Consider the following 25378-nt stretch of genomic DNA (forward strand, 5'->3'; position numbering starts at 1 on the left):
CATCAGTGATGTCATAAGATGATTTTGGTCAATGTCACTGATGATGTCATAGACATTGTTTGCACAACTTTGCATCACTGATGACATCATGTTTGCTCTTATGACATCACTGATGTCACAATGCCTATGACCTCATCAGTGATGTAACAATGCCTATGACTTTTACATCAAACCCCTGACTGTTTAGACTCTAGGATGGGAGAGTCTGAGCGCAGAGCATAGAGGCGCAGAGATGTAGGGAAACAGTGGATGGCTGAATCCAGAAGGAGGCGGTAATGCAACATAAAGGATGCCAACTGCTGCCATAAAACACCACAGAAGTGTTTACTCTAGTCACACTGAGTAAAGGTGTAAAAATATAAAGCTGATCTTTTGGATCATGTATTTGTGTCATCAGTTGGACCAGTTGTAGTGGACAAAGTAAACTTCAGCATCAAGTGGCATGTGAGTGAGTGGAGTTTGCATAGGGCAGTAATTGAGGAGGAGGAGCCGGGGGAGTGGTTTTGGGGCAAGGCTGTAGCAGTATCCGCTCAGTATCACCTAAGAAGAAACGCGCAATAAGGCTGGTTAGAAGTTAGAGGAAAAGCGAGCCGTGATTATTATAAGGGAAGATAGGAACACTTTCAAAGAGCCTATTCCCCCAGTAACAGACCGCTCACTTGCACGACTACTCGTACTAAGCGAGGATTCATGTAGACCCGCTCCTTTTAGGAGGTAGAAAACAAACGCAGCAACACTATAGTATTAGTAACAACAACCGTTTTTTCTTTGAGTTGAAAAACGCAATTCTTTTAAATGCAACGCTGCTTGATCTATGAGAAAACGATGGCAGCAGAGACGAGGAACGGCGGGAGTTCACTGAACAACAATAACTGTAAAGACAACAGCAGGAGAAAGTTGCTGGTCGGAGTGGATCTGTTCTGCTTGTTTCTAGGTAAGAGTACCATGCATGCAAACTACACTATAGTTACAATGTAGCAATTAATATCTCTGTTACACAATTAAGTTACACTGTAGCAATTAACATCTCAAGTGTGTAGTGTACTAGTGTAGTAACGTTCGGTGCATTTATAGTAGCCTACTTTTGGCAGTGGTTCTCAACGTGGTGTCTGGGGACCACCAGGGGTCGTTGAGGGGGTCCCAGAAATTCGGGATTCATTATTCCATTTATAAGAAGTGGACACAATTAGAAATATAGAGGAATGACTGTTTTGATCATAGTTTGATCTGTCTACCAGTACAGATATGGAATTCTGGACAAAATTATAAAGGCATCAAACTATTATGGTCCGTGATGGCTCTAATGTGGACTAAATTAGGGGTCCTCTGTATAAAAAAAAGAGGCTGAGAATACTGCTTTATGGTATTTCTTTTTTCTTCATTAATATACAAATGTTCTGACCTAAATATTGTTGTAATTGATTGTGAGTTTATAGTTATTGTACTGTACTTTTTTAATTCAATATTTCTATAATATTGCTATAGTATTCTGATAGTGTTGATGTCATGTTTTTATACATAGTATCCTTCTAAAATGTATTATATAGTATAGTTCTGCTAAGAATAACATTGCTACTGTCATTACATGTCGTTACATGTTCTTAATTTTACACCAGCTTGTCAAGATGTTTTGCTCCACAGGACATTATGAGCAGCTCTACAAATTGTCTGGAGATGTTAGAATATTAACACTCCCCTTTCCTCCTTCTCATAGTTTTACAGTAGGACTCCACAAAATGTGCTGCCAAAGGGAAAATGTAATTAATAAATTGCTCCGAGAGGGGATGTATTTCTTGGGTCCCCACCCACACCTGCACCTCTCCTGTTTTGACTCCTTATTATATTTTCCAGAATGTCTGACATTCCACGCCAGCCAGGAATTCTCTTGAAGTCACATCTGGCATAATATATTTGCATGTGTGGAGTAATTAAAGGAGAAGTGGTGAAAAGGTCAGAGGTGTGTGTGTGTGTGTGTGTGTGTGTGTGTGTGTGTGTGTGTGTGTGTGTGTGTGTGTGTGTGTGTGTGTGTGTGTGTGTGTGTGTGTGTTGACAGTTCATCAGAACGGGCACTGGTGACTCCTCCCCAGCAAGACAGTGTTCTGGTGAATTATTGAGTGTGAAATAATCTGTCATGGAGCTAAAACCCAAAGACCTCCTAAATATTTTCGGATCCTTGGGGCCTAAACCTTTGATGATCTGACAGCACATTTCTTCTCTACCTTGTTTTTCTCCTCTAGTAGGCCCATATGGTTCCAATACATGCGTTGCTGTGGGGAACCTTCTTGTTAAAGGAACAGGTCACCCCAAAAAAATGACAATTCTGTCATCTACTCACCCTCATGCCAGTTGAAACTCAGGCGAAGTTTGTCCATATCACAGACATGGGAGGTTTTTAGCACTACTCAAGAGAAAAGCAGTCACCATTGACTTCAGTTGTACTCTACTGAAGTCAGTGGTGACTGCTTTTCTCTCGACTTGTGCGGACAACCTCCCTGTGTGTTATGTGGACAAACTTCACCTGTGTTTCAACTGGCATGAGGGTGAGATGACATAATTTTCGTTTTTGGGTGAACTGTTCCTTTAATGGCAGGGAAAGTAGTGCAAATGTTCCAAGACTCTATTGCGGATGCAAGTTTATCTGTGGAGGGTAAAAGCCCCGTGTTTTGGCCCTGTGTGTGTGTGTGTGTGCGCGCGCGCGTGCGTGTGTGCGCGTGCGCATGCGTGTGCGCGTGCGTGTGTGTGTGCATACCTGCCCGCCCCGCGCAGACAGCTAGTCAACAAACCAGCAGTGTTTTTCTGCCTAAAGATGTGGTTTGAGGGGAGTGACCACAAGGAGGAAATGGTGGGTGCATTCGGGTAATTACCACCCCTCCATTCTCTCTCTCTCCATCTCTCTCTCTCTCTCTCTCTCTCTCTCTCTCTCTCCATCTCTCTCTCTCTCTCCTCGTGATGATCCCACTCTAGACCCTCATCTGTGCCACAGAAAACACCATTAGTGAGTTGACACAGCATGAAGTTCAGGCTGATTCCGGTGTCGTTGGATTGGATCTCAGTCACGGTGTGGCTGATGCCGAGGGGAGGGGAGGGGAGGGGAAGGGAGGGGAGGGGGGGGGGAGGCAGGGGAGGGGAAGGGGAGGGGAGGGGAAGGCAGGGGTTTTGTTTGTTGCTTGAACCCGAGGCCAAGTCATCAAGGTCACTTTGCCATTAAGCCGTTGCAGGTGACTTTCATGTTTTCCCAAGTTAATCGTCTTATAATGTTTCCACGCGCGTTCGCCCTAGTTCATCATGAGGGGGCGGGGCTAATCATTGCCCTTAACACAGACCTCTTTTTTTTAATCATTTGGAGCCAGAACACGGTGCAAGAGTAGATTTTCTCAACCGTTTGTTGGGTAAGAAAGCATCAACCTCAGCCTGGTGTTAATCTGAAACAGGTGCTGTGCCCTGTTATGGATATGAGCCTGAGGACAGCATTGGGCGGCCATTACCTGCTGGGACCTCAAGGTTGTTTTAATTTTCTGCGAAACAGTGTTGGGCAAGTTACTCAGGAGGAAGTGTAATAAGTTACGTATTGCATAAGTAATCAAATTACTTTACTTATTACTTGGTATCAAAATTAATTAGTTACATTGCTATTACTTTCGCTATCCCCCCCTTCCGAAAAAGTTGCAAACAACCTAGCCAGCTCCTTTTAGAACTGAATCCACTTTATTGGAACAATAATGAACCTTACAGGAGGAGTCAACAATCAGCCAAACTGCATCGTTTTGACTTATTTGCCTACCTAGGACAAAAAACTAATCACGTTGTGGCAACGCAGTGCTGGAGAAAGTAACGCAGTAATCTGAAGTTACTTGGATTAGTAACTGTAATTTATATATTTTTAATTATAATCCCTGATTCCCTTACACTACTCATGATACATCTCAAGTCAAAGACTTGAATCAAACAATATTTGAAACTGACATAATTTTCATTTTTGGGTGAACTGTTCCTTTAATGGCAGGGAAAGTAATGCAAATTGTCCAAGACTATACTGTAATGAGGATGCAAGTTTCTCTGTGGAGGGTACAGCCCTGTGTTTTGGCCGTGTGTGTGTGTGTGTGTGTGTGTGTGTGTGTGTGTGTGTATTGGGACAGTAGCAGCTGTGTTAAGAATAGTCGTAAACAACAGTTGGATGCATTTGTGATGACAGTTTCATTTGAAATAATTAACCAAAATCCAGACGAAAAACACAGATATAACCATATAACATATGGGATAGATTTGTATAGCATGTTGTGAGAAGATGGGGATGATTAGATGGGGGGCTTCCTGTGGTGTCTCCTGTTCCGAATGTCAACGGTAAAACAGTGAATTTCAGAGGAATTTGTCCAATGTATGGTGCTGGTAGGTCTACATGCAAGAGGCCAAGTTGGTCTATGCAAATATATATGTTTTATGTGCATACAAGGCAATGTATGTGTGTGTAAATGAAGGAATGTATAGTACTGTATGTGTTTGACGTTTACGTGGTACAGTATAGGAAAAACTGCCCAGTATGTAAAGTTTCTTTTGCTTTTATAGTCTGAAATAATAGGGAAGTGAAGTGAAGTGAAGAAAAAACAACAATTATGAAACAAGTGCCGAGGATTCATGAAGAAAATAACACAGTTTGAATTTTAAGTAGCGGTTGTGGCCACAAGCAATTCAATGCAAATGTGATGTTTGTTTACCCCAGGCAGAGCGGACCACTTTCCCCCCCGCAGTGGAACAGCTTAGGAGCTGAGTTTAGCAGCCAGCGAGCAGGTCCAGACTGACACACAGACAGGGAGCAGGCTGTGTGTTGCAGTGAGCAGGTCCAGACTGACACACAGACAGGGAGCAGGTTGTGTGTTGCAGTGAGCGGGTCCAGACTGACACACAGACAGGGAGCAGGTTGTGTGTTGCAGTGAGCGGGTCCAGACTGACACACAGACAGGGAGCAGGCTGTGTGTTGCAGTGAGCAGGTCCAGACTGACACACAGACAGGGAGCAGGTTGTGTGTTGCAGTGAGTGGGTCCAGACTGTCACACAGACAGGGAGCAGGTTGTGTGTTGCAGTGAGCAGGTCCAGACTGACACACAGACAGGGAGCAGGTTGTGTGTTGCAGTGAGCAGGTCCAGACTGACACACAGACAGGGAGCAGGTTGTGTGTTGCAGTGAGTGGGTCCAGACTGACACACAGACAGGGAGCAGGCTGTGTGTTGCAGTGAGCAGGTCCAGACTGACACACAGACAGGGAGCAGGCTGTGTGTTGCAGTGAGCAGGTCCAGACTGACACACAGACAGGGAGCAGGTTGTGTGTTGCAGTGAGTGGGTCCAGACTGACACACAGACAGGGAGCAGGTTGTGTGTTGCAGTGAGTGGGTCCAGACTGACACACAGACAGGGAGCAGGTTGTGTGTTGCAGTGAGTGGGTCCAGACTGACACACAGACAGGGAGCAGGTTGTGTGTTGCAGTGAGCGGGTCCAGACTGACACACAGACAGGGAGCAGGTTGTGTGTTGCAGTGAGTGGGTCCAGACTGACACACAGACAGGGAGCAGGTTGTGTGTTGCAGTGAGTGGGTCCAGACTGACACACAGACAGGGAGCAGGTTGTGTGTTGCAGTGAGCGGGTCCAGACTGACACACAGACAGGGAGCAGGTTGTGTGTTGCAGTGAGTGGGTCCAGACTGACACACAGACAGGGAGCAGGTTGTGTGTTGCAGTGAGCAGGTCCAGACTGACACACAGACAGGGAGCAGGTTGTGTGTTGCAATGAGTGGGTCCAGACTGACACACAGACAGGGAGCAGGTTGTGTGTTGCAGTGAGTGGGTCCAGACTGACACACAGACAGGGAGCAGGCTGTGTGTGGGGCTGCTGCAGAGAGTGGGTCCAGCCTGACACACAGACAGGGAGCAGGTTGTGTATTGCAGTGAGCGGGTCCAGACTGACACACAGACAGGGAGCAGGCTGTGTGTGGGGCTGCTGCCCTGCACACACGGGTGCGAGTAAAAACAAGTGCATCTGTGTATACACCGCAGGTTACTGTGTATACACCGCAGGTTACTGCCTCAGACATGTATACATTTATATGCCACAGAGAGAGAGAGAGAGAGAGAGCAATGCCAGCGAGTGGAAAATGTGTGTCTGTTTGTTTTAATAGTCTCACTCGGTGTTTTGACGAATGCCTCCCAAATATGCTGCGATCTAATTCAACGCGAGGGTTCTACATTGATTGGAGTTTCCACATGCTGCAGCTACATGAAGCAGAGCCAGTGCTGAAACTGGGACAAATGCAAAGGGACAAGCGTAGGAAATTCTAACTAATAGCTCCTAATAAGAAAGTTCTCTGAGTATTTTTGATGTGAGCCAGCGCTGAAGTATTTGCTGACTAACTCCTAAATCCGTCTGTTCATTCAGGGCGTTTGGCTATTCCACACTAAAAGCCCCGTTGGCTGTTCCCCGGGTTAGTTGATTGTTAAGCAAACCGCTTTAGGGCAGGGCAGAATGGGGGGGGGGGGGGGTGGGGGGGAGACACCTGATATTGACATTAGTAAGCACAAAACTCCAGACATTTTTCTTTCTCACAGCCACTTTATTGACAGTTTCTGTTGTCTTTGGGTTGATGTGTGGAGCTAGCGCGTAAGACGTAGCCACGACGGTGGTGGTAGTGTTGTTGTTGGCAGGAGGAGGAGGCCCCTGGCCTGCGTATGTTTTTCTCTCCCTCCAGGCTGTCAGGAGCGGGAAGGCAGGAAGGAGGGTTGGCGGGGAAACTCCCAAGATGCTTTGCTCAGTGCTGATGCTGCACCGTGTGGACGGCTGGGAAGCGGCTCGGTGAAGAGAACGCCGTGATGTCACCCATTGGTTTTTGGACTCCCATTTTGAAGCCTCGTGTGGCCGCTGCCATCTTGATTTTCACACAGAGTGCGAGGGCGGGGGTTTGCCACAGAGCCTCAGCGCAGCTCCGCCTGCTATTATTGGTCCGTGATCAGCAAGCTATGGGATCACTGGACAGGCGACCTGTCAATCATCTATTTGACTCTAAACGGGTGGGTTATATAGAAATTCACTCCAGTACAGTTGTCATGAGAGGTGAACTTAGCTATATAGACCAAAACCTATGTTTTGAACTAGGCTGTAAAACATGTTTATTCCTGTTGTAAAGATGGGCATTTTAAACATGGGGGTCTATGGGGATTAAGTCGCTTTTGGAGCCAGCCTCGAGTGGCCATTCGAGGAACTACAAGCCTTCCTCATCTGTCCAAGCCTGAGCTTTGCACCGCCTGGGCTGAACGTGTGGAAAAGGGGAGCTGACGACATGTCGTTGTTTGTTCCTGTCTCTGTTGTCAGCTGTTGTGGCCACCTGACCTCCTCCAACCTTTCTTAAAGGCTTTGGACAACTGCACTTTATTTCGTCACCCCCTGGCCACCTCTCTCTCTCTCTCTCTCTCTCTCTCTCTCTCTCTGTTTCCATCTCTCTCTCTCTCTCTGTTTCCATCTCTCTCTGCCTTCTTGGGGTCTGTGAGTGTGTTTGGAGGCGGTGACCGAGGTCAGGACTCTGAGGTTAACGTGTTTCACATTCAGCGCCTTCTTCGCCCCCGCAGCCAGCGAGAGCCGTCCTTTTGTTTTTTTCCCCCCACCGCCTTGAATCAGCAGCTGCCAAAGCCCAGCACTGTGTGTTGCTGGGGAGTGCCCGCGTCCGTTCCGTTGGTGGCCACCGGGGCAAAGCAAAACTGCAGCGATCAGACAGATCGGGATTTAGTGCACCTTAAAAGTATATTTTCACTGTTACAGTATTCTCGAGCGTTCCTTTCCCACCCGACGTTGCTGACGGCGAGCGTTCAGATATTTGTTTGAATAAGTCGTGAAAATGCTAACGGCAACAATGGCAATCCTGCTGGATGTGGAGGGAAGGCCAGCGCTCTGCAGTTCCCATCACAGGCTGCCTGTAACCCGAGAGCAACCCAGCTGGCCCTTCAAAGGCCAGGCTGGTGTGTGTGTGTGAGTGAGTGTGTGTGTGTGTAGGTGTGTGTGTGTGTGTGTGTGTGTGTGTGTGTAGGTGTGTGTGTGTGTGTGTGCGTGTGCGTGTGTGTAGGGGGGTTGGGGTGTTGACATTTGGTTTGAGAAATCATGCCCCCCCCCCCCCCCCTCAGCAGCACCCAGCGCTGACCTCCACACACCCCAGTGCATTTTCCCCCTGAGAGCGAAAGTGCGAGCGCGCAGATCGGATCATGTTTGTTTTTCTTTGTATTCGCAGATTTTCGCGGAATTATTCAAAGAGTGACTTCAAAGCGCCAGCGTCAGTGAAATGTTGCTTTGAAGCGATTTGGAAAGTGCGCTTTCCAACTTGTGTCGGGGGTTCCAGGCCTCTCCTGGGGCCCCACTTCACGGCTCCAATTTCCAAAGTCCCCCTTTGGCGTCTTTGCTAAACGGAAAATAAGCTGTCCTCTTGGCTGGCATCTTGTTGGTTGTCGGGGAGATAAATAACATCTTTTTGCCACTTTTAAGTGGTGAAAGACACTAAACGGATCGGACACAGACAGACGCCCTCCAGGCATCTTAAAGGACGCAGACACCCTCCAGCCTCCAGGCATCTTATAAAGTGGGCCTTTTAAGTGCAGTTGAAAGCGTCTGCAGGAAAGAAGCTGATAAGTGTCGAGTGTGTTTGGTTTTTTGTTCCGTGTCAGTTATCTGCTGTGTGGACTCTCTCCTGAACATGACACATCAAAACCTTCTAGTGATATCTCAGCCTGTTTGAAGTCTCTTTATGCCATTCTAAGCATGATGGCTTCACTTAAGTCTCCAGCAATGATGATGGATCCTTTTTCCCCTGGCTTTTACTTCAACTGATTTAATTTTGTTTATTTCTAAGAGATACACTCATTTTCTTATCTTAGCAGCTGTCTCATTTTTGGAAACAGCGTGAGATATGTAACTTAATGGCTGGGATCAAGGGGCAACCACCGGTTTTGAAAAGTGAAGCCAATGCCTTAAACCTGCATTCTTTCTAATGGACAGCAGGGGACAAACTCCACTGACTGCAAAAAGAAGTCTGATTGTATACGAGGGATCAGCCGAGCAGCATTTTGGTAAACAAACCACGTCACTGGGTGGCAACGGCAATGGAACCCTATGGAGACCAAGTGGCGCGAGGCGTGAGTGTCTGCTCTAGCCGGCTTGACCCTGTTTACATTTTAAAAACAGCGACAGTTCACACAACTTTAACACGACATGCATATATTATACATCAAACTCTCGTGCTATTTCTGCTCTCACTCGGAATGTCCGAATATAAGCGATGTGACGTATAGTGTTTGAGATATTAACGTTTGTTTGGCACAACTCATGCCGCGGGGTTCCGCATTTGTGGGTGGCAAGTGACGTCACGCTGATTCGCCCTATAGAAGACGTCAATAGGAACATTTAATGACCCTACTTCTCACTTGATTTATGACCTCGCTAAACACTTTCCTACTTAGTTTATGGTCTCAATCGCTAGTTCCAAGTCTTCTTCAATACAGCATGACGTCCATATTTTACATTTCATGTCAATTACGGTCGCATTTAGAGTAAAATAGCTATGCTTTGGAGCGTGATTGACGGGTCGCCTGTCCAGTGATCGTGCAGCTCACCAATCACAGACTAACAGCAGGTGGCGCCGTGGCTCTGTGGGTAACCCCTGGTCTGGCTCCAAATAACCAAGATGGCGACGGTCAAAATGCCAAAGTCGAGGCTTCAAAACGGGAGTCCACAAAGCAATGGTGGCTACGTACGTCCATATTCATTATACGGTCTATGGCTGGGATTCATTTTGTCTGTGTGTGTGTTGGGAATCTCTGTGTGCTTTTCGGCTTAACTGCCTATAGATACACTGTTAACACAGCTGTCCACTGGGTTAAAGAGCTGTCTGACCTATGCCCGTGTGTGTGTGTGTGTGTGTGTGTGTGTGTGTGTGTGTGTGTGTGCGTGTGTGTGTGTGTGTGTGCGTGTGTGTGTGTGTGTGTGTGTGCGTGTGCGTGTGCGTGTGTGTGTGTGCAACTATACAGTGTTGCTCGTCGCAGTGTTTTTGCACAAATCCCCCCTCCCGCCTTTCCGGAGGGGCTTCTTCTGCCACGACAGCAGCATCGGCCTTCCCTACAGGAGCAGCACGGTGTCCAACAGCGCCCTCACGGCCGTGGGCTTCACTGTGCCCGTGGCCTCCGTAAGTCCCAGTGCGGTGCAGCGAGAGAGCCAGGGAGCCCGCATCACCAGGGACACTCTCCATCCTTTGAACGGCTCGCTTGGAAGGTTGTGTTGTAGTAGACTGCAAACACAACTGTCGGTTTTGGTAGAAACTTCCAAGAAATTATAAGTTCGGTCCCTTTAAAGGAAGACTTCAGCCCGGAAATGAAACTTCTGTCATCGTCTAACTCACCCTCACGCCGGTTGAGAAACAGGTGAAGTTTGTCTATATCACGCACAGGGAGGTTGCAGCATGACGAGAGAGAGAGAAAATCAGTCACCATTCGTTGACTTCAGTACAGTACAACTGAAGTCAACTTCCCTGTGTGTTGTATGGACACACTTCACCTGTGTGTTGTATGGACACACTTCACCTGTCTTTCAACTGGCGTGAGGGCGAGTAGATGATGAGAGAATTTCCATTTTTGGGTGAACTCTTCCTTTAATATGTCCAAAGGTCTGCTCAAAAGACCCCGGCAGCCATATTGAATTGAGAGACAGATAAGAGCCACACAATGGATGGAGCCGGTCCCCAAATGTCCCCTCCTGGCCCCCTCGCTCGTGCCTTTCCACCTCTCAGATTGCCTATTAACCCGGCACCTCCATCTCTCTCCCTCACCCCCCCCCCCCCCCCCCCGTGTGCCTCACCCCCTCCCCCTCCCCGTGCCTCACCCCCCCTCCCCCTGCCCATGCCTCACCCGCTTCTCCACACTCAGCCGGCCTGCCTTTCCTGGTCATTGAGACCAGCGCGGTTCAGCCCTACCGCCGGGGGTTTTACTGCGACGACGAGTCCATCAAGTACCCGGCCAAAAACGGAGACACCATTAGCGACGGTGTGCTTTCCGCTGCTGGCATTCTTATCACCATCCTGTCTGTAAGTCACTGACGCACTAATGTCACCACCGCCACTCACGCAACCTTCCAGCAGCTTCACCATCACTACTAGCACCCACTGACTCTGTGTACTAACTGACTCTGTGTACTAGCACCCACTGACTCTGTGTACTAACTGACTCTGTGTACTAGTACCCACTGACTCTGTGTACTAGCACCCACTGACTCTGTGTACTAACTGACTCTGTGTACTAGCACCCACTGACTCTGTGTACTAACTGACTCTGTGTACTAGCACCCACTGACTCTGTGCACTAGCACTCACTGACTCTGTGCACTAGCACCCACTGACTCTGTGCACTAGCACCCACTGACTCTGTGCACTAACTGACTCTGTGTACTAGCACCCACTGACTCTGTGCACTAGCACTCACTGACTCTGCACTAACTGACTCTGTGCACTAGCACCCACTGACTCTGTGCACTAGCACCCACTGACTCTGTGCACTAACTGACTCTGTGCACTAGCACCCACTGACTCTGTGCACTAGCACCCACTGACTCTGTGCACTAACTGACTCTGTGCACTAGCACCCACTGACTCTGTGCACTAGCACCCACTGACTCTGTGCACTAACTGACTCTGTGTACTAGCACCCACTGACTCTGTGCACTAGCACCCACTGACTCTGTGCACTAGCACCCACTGACTCTGTGCACTAGCACCCACTGACTCTGTGCACTAGCACCCACTGACTCTGTGTACTAGCACTCACTGACTCTGTGCACTAGCACCCACTGACTCTGTGCACTAGCACTCACTGACTCTGTGCACTAGCACCCACTGACTCTGTGTACTAGCACTCACTGACTCTGTGCACTAGCACCCACTGACTCTGTGCACTAGCACCCACTGACTCTGTGTACTAGCACTCACTGACTCTGTGCACTAGCACCCACTGACTGTGTACTAGCACCCACTGACTCTGTGCACTACGTAGCACTCACTGACTCTGTGTACTAGCACTCACTGACTCTGTGCACTAGCACCCACTGACTCTGTGTACTAGCACCCACTGACTCTGTGCACTACGTAGCACTCACTGACTCTGTGTACTAGTACCCACTGACTCTGTGCACTACGTAGCACTCACTGACTCTGTGCACTAGCACTCACTGACTCTGTGCACTAGCACCCACTGACTCTGTGTACTAGCACCCACTGACTCTGTGCACTACTAGCACCCACTGACTCTGTGTACTAGCACCCACTGACTCTGTGCACTACTAGCACCCACTGACTCTGTGTACTAGCACCCACTGACTCTGTGCACTACTAGCACTCACTGACTCTGTGTACTAGCACTCACTGACTCTGTGCACTAGCACCCACTGACTCTGTGTACTAGCACCCACTGACTCTGTGCACTACTAGCACTCACTGACTCTGTGCACTAGCACCCACTGACTCTGTGTACTAGCACCCACTGACTCTGTGCACTACGTAGCACTCACTGACTCTGTGTACTAGTACCCACTGACTCTGTGTACTAGCACCCACTGACTCTGTGTACTAACTGACTCTGTGCACTAGTACCCACTGACTGTGCACTAGCACTCACTGACTCTGTGTACTAGCAGCACCCACTGACTCTGTGTACTAGATGTCCATCACAGTGGTTCTCATCCTTTGTGTGCTAACGATGTAATGCCATAAACCAATCTTCTTGATGATGGTCTTGTTTGTTCACAGTAATTCATGTTTCAAAATGAATGTGATAACGATGTATTGATGTTAAAATTCTGCACACAGCATCTTTAAAACTGTGAAAATGTATCAATCCAATTAGAGTTACAACTAGGGCTGCACGATTTTGAAAGAATTATCTAATTGCAATTATTATGAATGATTTTGCAATATGATTTGCGTTATTAGAGGGAATGATATTTTTTTTATTATATCATTCTCATTTTAATTGGAAAACATATTAAAATGATTATGGCGTAATCTTTGCGGGGATCTGTACCTGAAAATATGTTTTCTTAATTGTGCAGCCCTAGTTCTGATAATAACAATCATCATCACGTTACAGATACAACACCTCTCCATACCTGTGCTATCAGCCCCTCTGAGTGGTTTCTGAGCGTTTTAGATAACAGCCAGTCAACAACATTCTCCAGATCGTTATTGGGAGCTTAGATGGTTCAGGTGGTCCAGTCACTGGAGCAGGGTGTCGAGTCCAGTGGCTGAGATTCTTGTCATCTCCTTGGACAAAAGATCTACAACCTCACCCCATAATACCGCCGGTTTGGTTTGCCTCTGTTCAGAGATTGAGATGTAGAAGTCCACACACCCTGCATCTGTGCCATTCTCCAAATCATTCCCATTTGGAATCAGCAACAGCGAAGTGAGAATTAAGAAATCAGGACCAACCTCTATATTTGTCCGTATCTTTAGACTCAATCTCATTTTGATTGAATTGAAGTTAGACTATTTTTATTCTGCTGTTGTCACCGTGGCAACCTGTATAGAGCAGGGGAGGAAGAAGGTGCCTTGCCCAAGGAAACATTGATGGGACTCGACCCCGGCTCTCTGTTACAACCTCGGCTCCAGGGCAATAACATCATAGAGGAGTCAAACCCATTGATGTGTGAGAATAGGTTGAGATCGATTCGTCTTTCGCCCCTATACCCAGGTCTATACCCAGGTCTATACCGGACGACCCATTTGCACGTCAGGACTGCTACGGGCCTCCACCAGAGTTTGCCCTGGCTTCGCCCTGCCCACACATAGTCGACCATCTTTCGGGGGTCCTATCGCACGCGCCCACGCTGCACTTCCCTGGTGGTGCGGGGCGCCCGACCCCGCGGGGCCGGGAGCCCACTGCAGTGCCCTCCTCCTGCAGCGCAGACTACTACAAGGGCTTCGGGGGCCACAAGGGTTTTTGTTGGTGAGAAGGAGCTCTGGCCCTGTGTAATTATGGTTGACGCAACGGTTGTTCGGTCAAATGCTGTAATTGGCGGGGTGGAATTGCGGTGGAGGCCCCGAAACAAGACGACCTCGACCACAACTCTCGTTTTTTCCCCCGGCATGAACGTGACTTTAAAAGCCATCTCCCCCCCTGGAGCTTTTTGGCGAGTCGTCGTGTTTTCTGAACCAGTAAAGGACAACATTAGGTCGTTTAGAGCTTCATCTCCCACTGACTGAAGCTGAGAAACCAGGTTCTCTCCAGAGGCCACATCCTTTATAATTGGCATAATGCTGAAGGAAACACACCCTCTCTGAGTGTTTGGGTCTCCACGTTATCATTTTGGCGACGGGAGACTTTATATGAGATAAGCCCACAAGATAACCTCTTTCTCCCATGATTATGTCTGAGGTTACAGTGCAGCAGCTCCATGTCCTACAGCGCCATCGGGTTCTTCCATTTCACACAGTTAATCTTCTGGCACGAGAGGAACCAGATGCGTTTTCTCTCTCTCTCTCTCGCTCCCTCTCCCGTGAAAAGCAGCTGGGCCGGATCGGGCCGGCTCCCAGGGCCCGAATGGGGGGAAACGCCGCGCGCTCTATCAGCTTGTTAAATCTCCTCCAGGACTTTTCCCTCCGCCGAGCGTGGTTCTCCCAGCCAGCCTCATTTTCGGCGCCCCTCGCAAGAATGTCCGATGAAACCGAGATACTAACACCAAAACACCCCCGACATCCCTTGTGAAATCAGAGCCCTTTCTTCAGAGGGGGAGAGAGGGTGCCGGCGCGGCCCCCCGAAAAACAAACGCCCCCACCCCCGATATGCGCCTGGTGGAGTCTGGCCCACCAAAATCAGACACGTCGCCTAGCTCAGCATTTCTGCTGATTAGAACCAGCGGTTGCCCACTCTCCCCCTTCTCTCCCTCCCACTGACTCCACTCCTCTTTCTCCCTCCCTCCCTCCCTACTCTTGCTCTCCCTCTCCTTTATCCCTTCTTACTCGCATTCTCCTCTTACTTTCCAACCCTCCCTTCCTCTCCCTCCCACCCCTCTAATCTCTCCCTCTCCCCCTCACATTCATTTGTCAGTTACTGGAAGACTACAGGAGGGGGGAGTGTGGGGGGGGGGTTGGGGGTCTGCGAAGGCGTCTTGAGCTTAAACAGCTGTAGTGAGTTATTGCTCTGCACATCCCCCCCTAAGTGCGGCCTGCGTGTCAATCGTCGCTTTTCAGACAGCGGTTTATTTGCCCACTTACAGAAAACTTTGCACGGCGGAATTCGCATTCACCCCCGCGTCGTCCCAGCACCGTTGTTTCATTCTCACAAGTAGAATGGCACAGATTACAGATTGTAGAGCAGCAGTTTTAACTTCAAGACAGATTACAGATTGTAGAGCAGCAGTTTTAACTTCAAGACATGATTACTGCTCTCCTTATAACTTGTCGCGTCACTAAACTTTCCGAACCTCAGGCTATTTAAAAAAAAAACAGTTGTCTATCTCTTGTATTCACCTGCTATCATTAGAGCTCCCTATGTCACACCCACATGACGTCGTCCTCATCGCCGTCCCTGTTCTGTCCCGTCCTCACCGCCGTCCCTGTTCTGTCCCGTCAGATCCTGATCGGGGAGAGCTACAGGATCCGCTTTCTGAACGAGGGCTCCAAGTCGTTCGTGGGGAACCCCTACATCTCCGCCCTCTACAAGCAGGTGGGCGTGTTTGTCTTCGGCTGCGCCATCAGCCAGTCCTTCACCGACATCGCCAAGGTGTCCGTGGGCCGCATGCGCCCCCACTTCCTTGACGTCTGCAAACCCGACTACTCCGCCATCAACTGCTCCTTGGGCTACATCACGGACTACCAGTGTCAGGGGCCGGAGAGCAAAGTTCAGGAGGCCAGGTATTGTCATGAACTGTCAAAAGCTGCTCAAAATGTGTCAAATACATGAGATAGTGTAAGATTCTTGCAAGGCTTGTTGTTCAAGTGCTTGTTCAACGGATTCTTAAGTGGTTACTTACTATACCAAAAAAAAAGAGAAAAAAGTTGATATATGTATTTTGATGATGCTGATTGTCCTCTCTTCTCCTCAGAAAGTCCTTCTTTTCTGGACATGCATCGTTCTCCATGTACACCATGCTTTATCTGGTGGTAAGTCACCGCTTTGTCTTTCAACATGGACACACATATCTATGCTATTATACATTGATACACACACCATACATCCATTGTATTGATCACTCCATCCTGTCTCTGCAGTTCTACCTGCAGTCTCGTTTCACGTGGCATGGAGCGCGGCTGCTGCGCCCACTCACCCAGTTCACCCTCATCATGATGTCCTTCTACACCGGGCTGTCCCGCGTCTCCGATCACAAGCACCACCCCACTGACGTCCTGGCCGGCTTCGCCCAGGGAGCCCTGGTGGCCTACTGCATAGTGAGTCGATTTATGACGTTGTAACACTGTAATCTGCTAAATTAGACCAGACCAGAGGTCGTTAAGAACTTTACAAACCATCCTGGGCTATAAATTCATCTTGGGAACTGCTATATCTCCCCATGAAATTTGTAAATTTAGCTCATTATGAGCTGTGATTAAATTTGAGCGAAAGTGCAAATCTGCTCTACTGATGATGTGTGTTATATATGGTCCCCTGTCCCCATGAAATGCAGTGCAATGCCATCCACTAATGGGGATTTGTAAAAAAGATATATATATATATATATATATATATATATTGTATGGGTCTTTTACAGTACCACCTGGATGAAATTGGATAGAAATTTGGCATCGACCTCCCACTATCCAATCAGAGAAATGTTGAAATTTTTGGGAAACAGAAGGTCAGATCGCGATGCCTCTAAAGGACTATATGGTATATTATATATACTATATAGTTGCGGAGATACGTCTGCCTTGCATGCAGGACTACAGGAGAGAGATAGAGGACAGTGGGGGGTTGGGGGTTCCAAATTACTGACCAATCACTCTATTTCAGTGATTGCTGTCAGACTATAGAGCTATGTAACACTTATTTTAACCCCAAAACATCACTGAATGCAGCTTTAAGTTCTGTATTCTGTAATTATTCAAATGTAAGCTTGTCTCCCCCAGCAAGATAACTTCCTATTGACAGTATTGATAGTTGGTGGGGACAGAATTGTATTCTGACTCTGATAACTATAATTCTGTGACTCAGATGTTCATGGAGATCATTTTCTGTCCCTCCCACAGGTTTTCTTTGTATCAGACTTGTTCAAGCCCAAAGGCCGACGTTCCACCATATCGCCCGCCCCAGTCAAGAAAGACCTGGTTCCTCCAGCAGACATCAGAGAACGGGGCAACCATCTCATCATGGCATAGAGAGGACTGCAAAGAAGTGTACAGTATATATCCTGACCTGTGCCATTTAAATCACTGCTACACCCACTGGCCAAGACTGGATGGAGGGAACTCCAAGAATCTGGATAGTGCAGACGAATCATGGTCATCGCACACTGAAGGAGACCACGGAAAACATGAACTCAGACGAGCACGTTTTGCCTTCTCAGCGGAAAATTTCATATTTTTCCTATTCTTCAATCTCACCAGACGTTATAATATGGAAAAGAGAGGGGACCACTCCTATGTTTTATCTCCAGGGATATTTGTCCTACTCCGGTTGTTATGAAACGGATCCGCCTCGGAGACTCTCCTACTCGCAGATCTTCAGCGAAGGTCATTCCATGGACAAAAGTCTAAAACGAAATCAGATGGAGAAATGAGTGGGGATAGCTTGCCCTTAGCTGCAGCCAACATGGAAGCTGTATATTGTTGTTATTGTACTACCACCACTCCCTCACTGTGGGCCTGATAGATACAAATCATGGACAAAACAAAAAACAAATTCCTTGATTTCAGGAAGGATGTTTCCTTTTGTTTTATTTTGTTTTTTGTTTTTATTTTTTTTATAAAAATGTATGTTTGATTTATAGCACTATTTTATCCAAACTTAGTACTGATTGTCACCACTTGAATGAACCCGAAGTGAAGCTTTTGCAAAGCTTTGTAAGTAACCTTTCTTTTATTTGCTATGTCCACAATGTAGTTTTGCATAGAAGATGCATAGAGAATTGACAGTAGGTGGAAAGTACGGCGAGGGCGCGTGTGTTGGAGGTGGGCCTCTTTCTGCTGGCTGGGACGAGCCCCCCACTGAGCCATTTAATGAAATGACTGTCTGTTATATGAACCAGACGGGTGCTCACAAGTGTTAGGTGTGAGAGAGAGTGTGTGTGTGTGTGTGTGTGTGTGTGTGTGTGTGTGTGTGTGTGTGTGTGTGTGTGTGTGTGTGTGTGTGTGTGTGTGTGTGTGTGTGCATGTGTGTATGTGTGCACGTGCGTGTGTGTTTGGCTGTGTTCTGTCTATGTGTCAGTGTGTTGTTAATGTCATGTCTATATTTCAGTGTTTATAGCCTACTGGTGTGCCTCTCTTCCCGCAGAGAACATGCACCTGCTCCAACAGACACATATAAGCCGAGACAGCAACACTGTGGAAAATAAGCATCATATACAGTACATGTACTTTATATATGTATACAGTACATGTACTTTATTGCTACTAATATCTGATGATTCACATCACTGAGATCCCTGTGATATATGCTACACAGACATTTATACATACTTAGCGTCCAGACTGGGGCTTCCTGAAGCAGGGGTGTGTGTTGTTTGTACCAAGGCACAGTTTGGCACATTGAAAGACTGCTCGACAAAGTCTCACAAGGCCTTCTGTCATAACACAAGAGGCTAAGCAATGAGTTGCTGCATTATATCACGGACGAAATATCATTGAATTGAATTTGAACAGTTTGAATGACATTGACTTTGAAGCAAAAACCACTGCCTGGAAGCATCTTGCTACCAAGATCAGACAAAAGATGATCTTAGTTTGAAGATGCTAGCCCTGTTCTTTATCATCAGGAACTTCTGTATGCCATGTAGCCTATATACTGGGGATGCACCGATTTGGCCAGTGCCGATACCAATGTTTTTATTGCTTGTTTATTTTGTTTTTGTTGTTATTTATTCCACATTTTCTGACGGGGAAACAAAGAAATCTTCATTATAAAAAAAAGAGACTGAACTGTTTTAGAGTTGTTCAGCCCTTCATCACCCTATCTTTGAATGTGCATTGAACATTTAAGCCAGCGCAAAATTGATGCGACACAACAGATAAACATCGGCCCCTGCCATCGGTGAATGTCACCTTATTTGCTGATAGAGACACTGTGGAGAAACCACACCCAAAACGGGGGGAAACAATAACCCCCCCCCAATCCTGGCATTCTCCTATGTCACGTGTTGCACACAAAGATCATATATACGGAATATGAACACTCCAACTTTGACAACTAGATCCACATTTTTCTTCTCGCCAATTCTCAATGGCTTCCTTGTTTTCCTCAGGAGTACAAAAAAACTTTAATTGGCGATTTTTTACATTTGTTGTTTGCGCAGCCCACCACACAACAGCTTTTAGCTATGTTTAATTCAAGGAAAATGACGGTGGTGTATGGAAGTGAATGGAGAGCTTTCCCCCGTGATGGGCGTGGCCTATTTCATGCAGTGTCTCTATAGGCCGATGGCAGTCAACAAGGCGAATATCGGCCGATACTGACATACAGCCGATAAATCGGTGCATCCCTATACAAATACTGTCTCATGTATATCTTTAGAAGAAACGCCCACTATGACTTTGATGGTGTCGAGACCTGTGTAAAAAAAAACGTGCTGCTTAGAAGAGGCAAAGCTTGGCAGATGTCATGCAGTGAAGTGACAACTTGTGAATAGGCCTACTAAAAGTTTTATCGAGGACAAGAAAAAAAGCTCTCAAGGCAGACAGCTTCAGTACATGTTTATTAACAGAAAAAAAATGCCTTTCAGTATTTTTGTATTGTCTTGTGTGAAATTTTGTACAATGTAAATCTAAGACATGTATCAATGTCTTTAATAAAACACAAAAGATCAAGCATGGTGTCTGGTGAGGTTTTTGAGCTTTATTTTAGCGCGTGCCACATATGATATGAGAAGAACCTCAGACTTTGACACCATAAATCAGTAGCTGGGCCCACTATGTGTGTGTGATGGATGGAGAGATCTGGGCGTGGGCCTATGCTAGACTTCCATACTCAGTTTCCTGTAGGGAAATAGTGTGCATTCCAGGTTTTAACCCCTCTCCCCAATGGCCCGCTGGAATAATACAGCCAGGCTACACGGTGCGACTGCTCCAGAGTGGCAAAGTACATTCACATATGAGAATGCTTAGGAGCAGCACGGTACGATAGCTTTAATGCAACACGTTGCCTCCTCGACATATAAATCACCCGCAGGTCGCTGCGAGTAATGCTAGTGTGTGTGCCAGCGTAGCACGAGCTGGGTTTGTGGGCCAGTGCGTTCACATGGTATCCGTTAAGCTGATTGATTTGACTGGATCCGGCACAGGGCCCAGAAGCAGCTTACAGTTGATTAGTTTAATAAGCTACAAAATGGGGTTTGTTTTTATCGCTGCACCGGGGCCGATACACCACTGAACTAGTGTGTATGGAGCACTCGCCTTGTGTTTAAGACTAGGTATGACACATTTACACTGTTTCCATTGTCTTAATTGACCACAAAACGACACACCCGAGTGTGAGTGTGTGTGTGTGTGTGTGTGTGTGTGTGTGTGTGTGTGTGTGTGTGTGTGTGTGTGCGCGTGCTGCTTCATGCATACTTCTTTTATGTTGTTACCCTTTTGCCCACGTACATGTATTCCCCACCCTGTTTTCCGTGGTCCTGTCCATCTCCCCCTCTCTCCAAACCAAACATGGAATGCTTTTGATCTAAGTGATCGAATGAAGGTGTGAGTGTTGGAAGTATTAAGACTCCCCCAGCTGCTACCAAACATGGCAGTGCCTCTCTAACGCCAAGGGTACTTTGCTTTGTTTAACCAATGTTCAGTCAGTGTTCAGTGCCAAAGCCTTGACATCATGTTTATCTTTGCGAGCCCAGTCCTCCTGACCCACTCCAGTCTACCTCAACGGCGCAAAAGATCTTCTCTGAGATATCCTCAGCTGGAAATGAGAGTGATACTGTAGGGGCAGCGAGCCAAGTATATTTTTAGTAGGTACTCAGCAGACCAACAAATGGCAGAGAACCTACACATTCTCAAAAAACATTTTCAGGCCTTTGTCCCGTTGAGATGACTACAGAGGATTTCTTGATCAACTTTTAGCGTTCTAATAATGGAATCCTTTTCATGTGGCTGGAAAAAATACGGTTGTTGTGTTTTCCCACAGCAATTTAACCCTTATTATGGGTCGTTTTTGTGTGATTTACAAATTCTTCTCATGCACTCTGCTCTGTTGCAAACACACACACACACACACACACACACACACACACACACACACACACTCCCACTAAATAGATTGCTGTCAGGCACAACTGCCATCAATTAACTGACTAAACTGGTGTATTTTCTCATCCCATAAACAGATGAGACTGCTTTACTCTGTGGGTTTGATCGATGCATCCTTTGAGTTGCATGTCTGCTTTCTTTAACAATGTGCAAAAGCTGCTTTTGGCAGTTTTGGAGCACTGTAATAATGTAGCTATTAGGGAAAAGCAGCAGTATTTAATTGCTGGTGTTTGCAAGTAAAACCAGCTTGAGTTCAGGGATGTTAAGTAGGGGAGGGGGGGGGGGGGTTGACTCAACTCTTCCATCATGCACGCAGCCAATTAGCACCAGACATAGTCACGACACATCAGCTATCTCATTGGAGAGTAGAAGACTGAAAGAGCCAATTAGGTAAGGAGGGATGATTAGGTGGCCATGATTCAAGGAAGGCCTGTGTGGGAATTTAGCCTGGGGACCGGGGTTACACCCCTACTCTGGCAATGGCTGCTGATGGGATCTTTAATGACCACAGAGTCAAGACCTCAGTTGAATGTCTCACTCACAGGACAGATTCCCGGTCTCTGCCCCGGGGCATTGAGCATGGGGAGATTATTCACGAGACCAGAGGGAAGAGCACCTCCTACTGGTCCTCCAACACCACTTCCAGCACCAGCTGGTCTCCCGTCCGAGATTAACCACACACAGCCAAACTAGCTTAGCATCCCAGACAAGCTGGCGTTGTGATGCAGGAGATGTGGTGCTGTGCTATATGAAGAAGAAGAGGCTCTGAAAAGGTCTTGCTGGACTCGTTGCCTCACATGTGAGCCAGGCGCCACCGGGCAGTTGTTGCTGAGGTCACTGTGTGCCTCTTCCTGGCAGATGGTGGGTGTCAGGTCAGAAGGCGGCGTGGCACACCCCCACAAACGCCCTGGCTGATATAACCGACCTCATTACAACCCTGCTGGCCGTGTTTCTCTTCTTCACGCCATGGAGGGCACCGCCGCGATGACGGCTGCTGCCCCCCGGGGGCCTCTGGCTGGCTGTGCAGCCGCGTCAAGTTCGCGCACTTTGTCAGAGTTTTTCGTTACTCGGCTCCTGGCACGTAATCAAACGGTCTCCAGAGGTTATCACCCACACACACGCACACGCACACGCACACACACACACACACACACACACACACACACACACACACAGATGCACACATACACACACGCGCGCGCACGCGCGCATGCACACACGAATGGGCTATGCCACATCCTCCATCCCTCAACGGCGCTCTTGTTTCACGAGAGTATTTGTTCGTTGTAAATGTTTTATTTGAAAGTTAACGGACTGAAACAAAAGCAAGGCGAAGAAAGCGAGCCATCAGCGAGTTACATAAGTCTCCTTTCTCTGCCCTTCACTCATCCATTAGACAATACACGAAAACGCCCAACGACTTCATATGAGCCACTCTCAATCTAATGATAGCCGTAAAGTTTGGACTTGCTGTGCCTTGCAATATGTCCAGACCTCCTCAATCACGGAGGGGGCTTTGGGACTTTGGGCAGCAGCTGTAAGTCATTCTCTCCCTCTCTCTCTCTCTTCTCTCTCTCCTCTCTCTCTCTCTCTCTCTCTCTACTCTCTCTGTCTCTTCTCTCTCTCTCTCTCTCTACTCCCCCCTGTGCCTGGAGAATGTAAACACCAAGGGGGAGGCCGAATCTCTGCCATCGTAATCTCCATTAGAGCTGATATGCCCCGGCCGAATGAGACAGGACAAGACCGACCCCGAGGCCGCGCCCCAGAGAGTGAAAGTGTGATTAGGTTGATTGGAATGGCGTGACACTTTGTTGACACCGTTTAACCCTTTCCTGGAGGCCTTCCAGCTCAACCTGAACCCCTCAGCCATCAGCTGCCCCCATGTGAGACGTCACATGACACTCGCTCAGAGCGCCTGAAACCAACCGCATCATGTGTGCAGTGATGGACGCACAGCCGACGGCCTTCCTGTAATATTTCCAGGCGTACTCTTTTTTTTCTAACTTGGGATGTCACAGTCATGTAACGGCAACTTCTCTAAGTTCTCTATGTAACATCTCGCTGTAAAAGCTCTTTAAAGCCCATTCCTCACAGCAGCCCCTATAGTCCCTCTGCGCCTAAAGACCCAAACCCCGCCGCCCAGTCCCCCAACCTCTCAAACTTCCAAACCCCCCGAAATCACAAGGCAATTTTTTTTTCTCCCCCCTCGTCTTTCTTTCTCCGCTGAAGAATTTGAACAAATTACCTCCATATGTGTCTGAAGGACCCCCATGGGAAGGGGGCCAAGAAGAATATACTGCTGACGGAACACAAACATTGACTTCATCAAACATTGCAGGCAGCGTGCTCTGATGCTCTCCATATGCTCACCTGGCACTGGCAGCCATTTGCTGACAGCATGGCTACATCCCACCGCTGGGGCTTTTTTATCTTGCCATGCCACATGTTGTTGAGCATCTGAGATGAAGAGGTGGAGGCTGGCGAAGCTCGAGTGCTAATATCACCGAGTAAAGTCACATGTCTTTCTTCACGCCTTGCTGCGATAAGGTAATCGCGAGATAACAAGGAGCTAAAGCAATTTACAACATCAATCAAATCTAAATGTTTGGGTAAAATGTACAATGAAATAGTGGTGAGCGAAAAAGTAGCCCCCCCCCCCGCCCCCCCTCTATCGGGCCCCTTGTGTTTTCCAGTAGTCTAACCGAGGGAAACGGGAGAAGTCTGAGAAGTGAGGGGAAAAAAAACGAAAAGAGGAAGACGGGGTATAACTTTCCCCCACGTGACTAACGTTCAATCTCAGGTAGCGCACTCTTTCTCACTGAAACCTGTATTTCTTTTGGCCACGAGCCAAGGGCTTTTGACCTCCCTTGCTTTCTTCCTCGTGTCACTCTGCAGCACCTCTGGAGAAACATCACGTATAGAGAGACAAGCTTCGCAGAACCTATAAAAGAGGAAAAATCACCCAATCAAGACCGACCACATTTCATGCAATCATCAATGTGTCTGAGAGCGGAGGTAGTCCTCCCTCAACCAACGCTGACCTCCGACATCAGGAATGCGTGATTCACCAGGTGGGAGTTCAGGGCGGACCCCCGCTGCTATCTAGGGAGCTCCGAGCTGCACTGTAACAGAGCCTCAGACTGATCCAGAGGCCGGGGAGGCCTCCGGCCTCCCCGGCTATCTCGACACCACAGCACGCAGGTGGTGTTGGAGTGGGAGAGAAGGCCAAAGAATTGGCAATAACAACTTTTTCTGAAAAAAGAGACGAGGTGAAGCCATTGCAGGGGGCTTTATTGTGTAGCGTTCCATTTGAATCCACTGACAGGGTGTTTTGTTTCAAAGTGGAACTAGAAATCCGATGACTCCGATAGCCAACATCAGATTGTAGAACTGTAGAACAATGCGTGACTGGTTGGTTGGCTATAGTGTCCAGTAGCATCACAGAATACAGTCACGAATGCCTATATCCTCTGTTTTGGGAACATTGTTTGGTTGCAATAACATATTGGTCCACTGCGTGGCGCTCCTTGTTTTCTATTGGCTTTACGGCAACAAGTTCTTTTACGTTACTCTCCTTCTCAGTCTGCCTCATGGTCTGCCTCCATGCAAGACGCCAGTCAGACTCTTCTCTAGAGTAACAACTTGGTGTGTGTGAACTACTGTATATCGAGCATCTACATGTGTGTAGAGACATAGCGCCGTAGAGACCAGGCATTATGGTCGACAAGTTAGCAGCGAATAAACAGTATGAGTGAAATAATCCCACAATTGCCGTGACCTGAGTCTGTTATGTTACATGAAACTGGCTATCCAGGAGGCTAATAGAGCTACACAACACCATCAAACCGGTTACAAGCTGAACAGTCACGTGGCATCTCTTCCCCCGGAAGTGAGTTTCAAATTCATTTTCCATAGAGTTTTCGATAA

The 25378-nt window shown here is 47.7% G+C and overlaps 1 protein-coding gene across 1 annotated transcript; it reads left to right on the forward strand.

Annotated features, from left to right (window-relative positions):
* Positions 1-740: 740 nt before the first annotated feature.
* Positions 741-20002, forward strand: LOC310796676 (phospholipid phosphatase 3-like). Its single transcript, XM_083658921.1, has 6 exons — positions 741-934; positions 10941-11098; positions 15636-15916; positions 16108-16165; positions 16274-16450; positions 17249-20002. The coding sequence occupies exons 1-6, from the start codon at positions 796-798 to the stop codon at positions 17375-17377; spliced, it is 942 nt and encodes a 313-aa protein (XP_083515047.1). The 5' UTR covers positions 741-795; the 3' UTR covers positions 17378-20002.
* The last annotated feature ends 5376 nt before the right edge of the window (positions 20003-25378 follow it).

The sequence above is a fragment of the Poromitra crassiceps genome, assembly GCF_964638095.1.
Source record: "Poromitra crassiceps genome assembly, chromosome: 23".
Lineage (NCBI taxonomy): Eukaryota > Metazoa > Chordata > Actinopteri > Beryciformes > Melamphaidae > Poromitra > Poromitra crassiceps.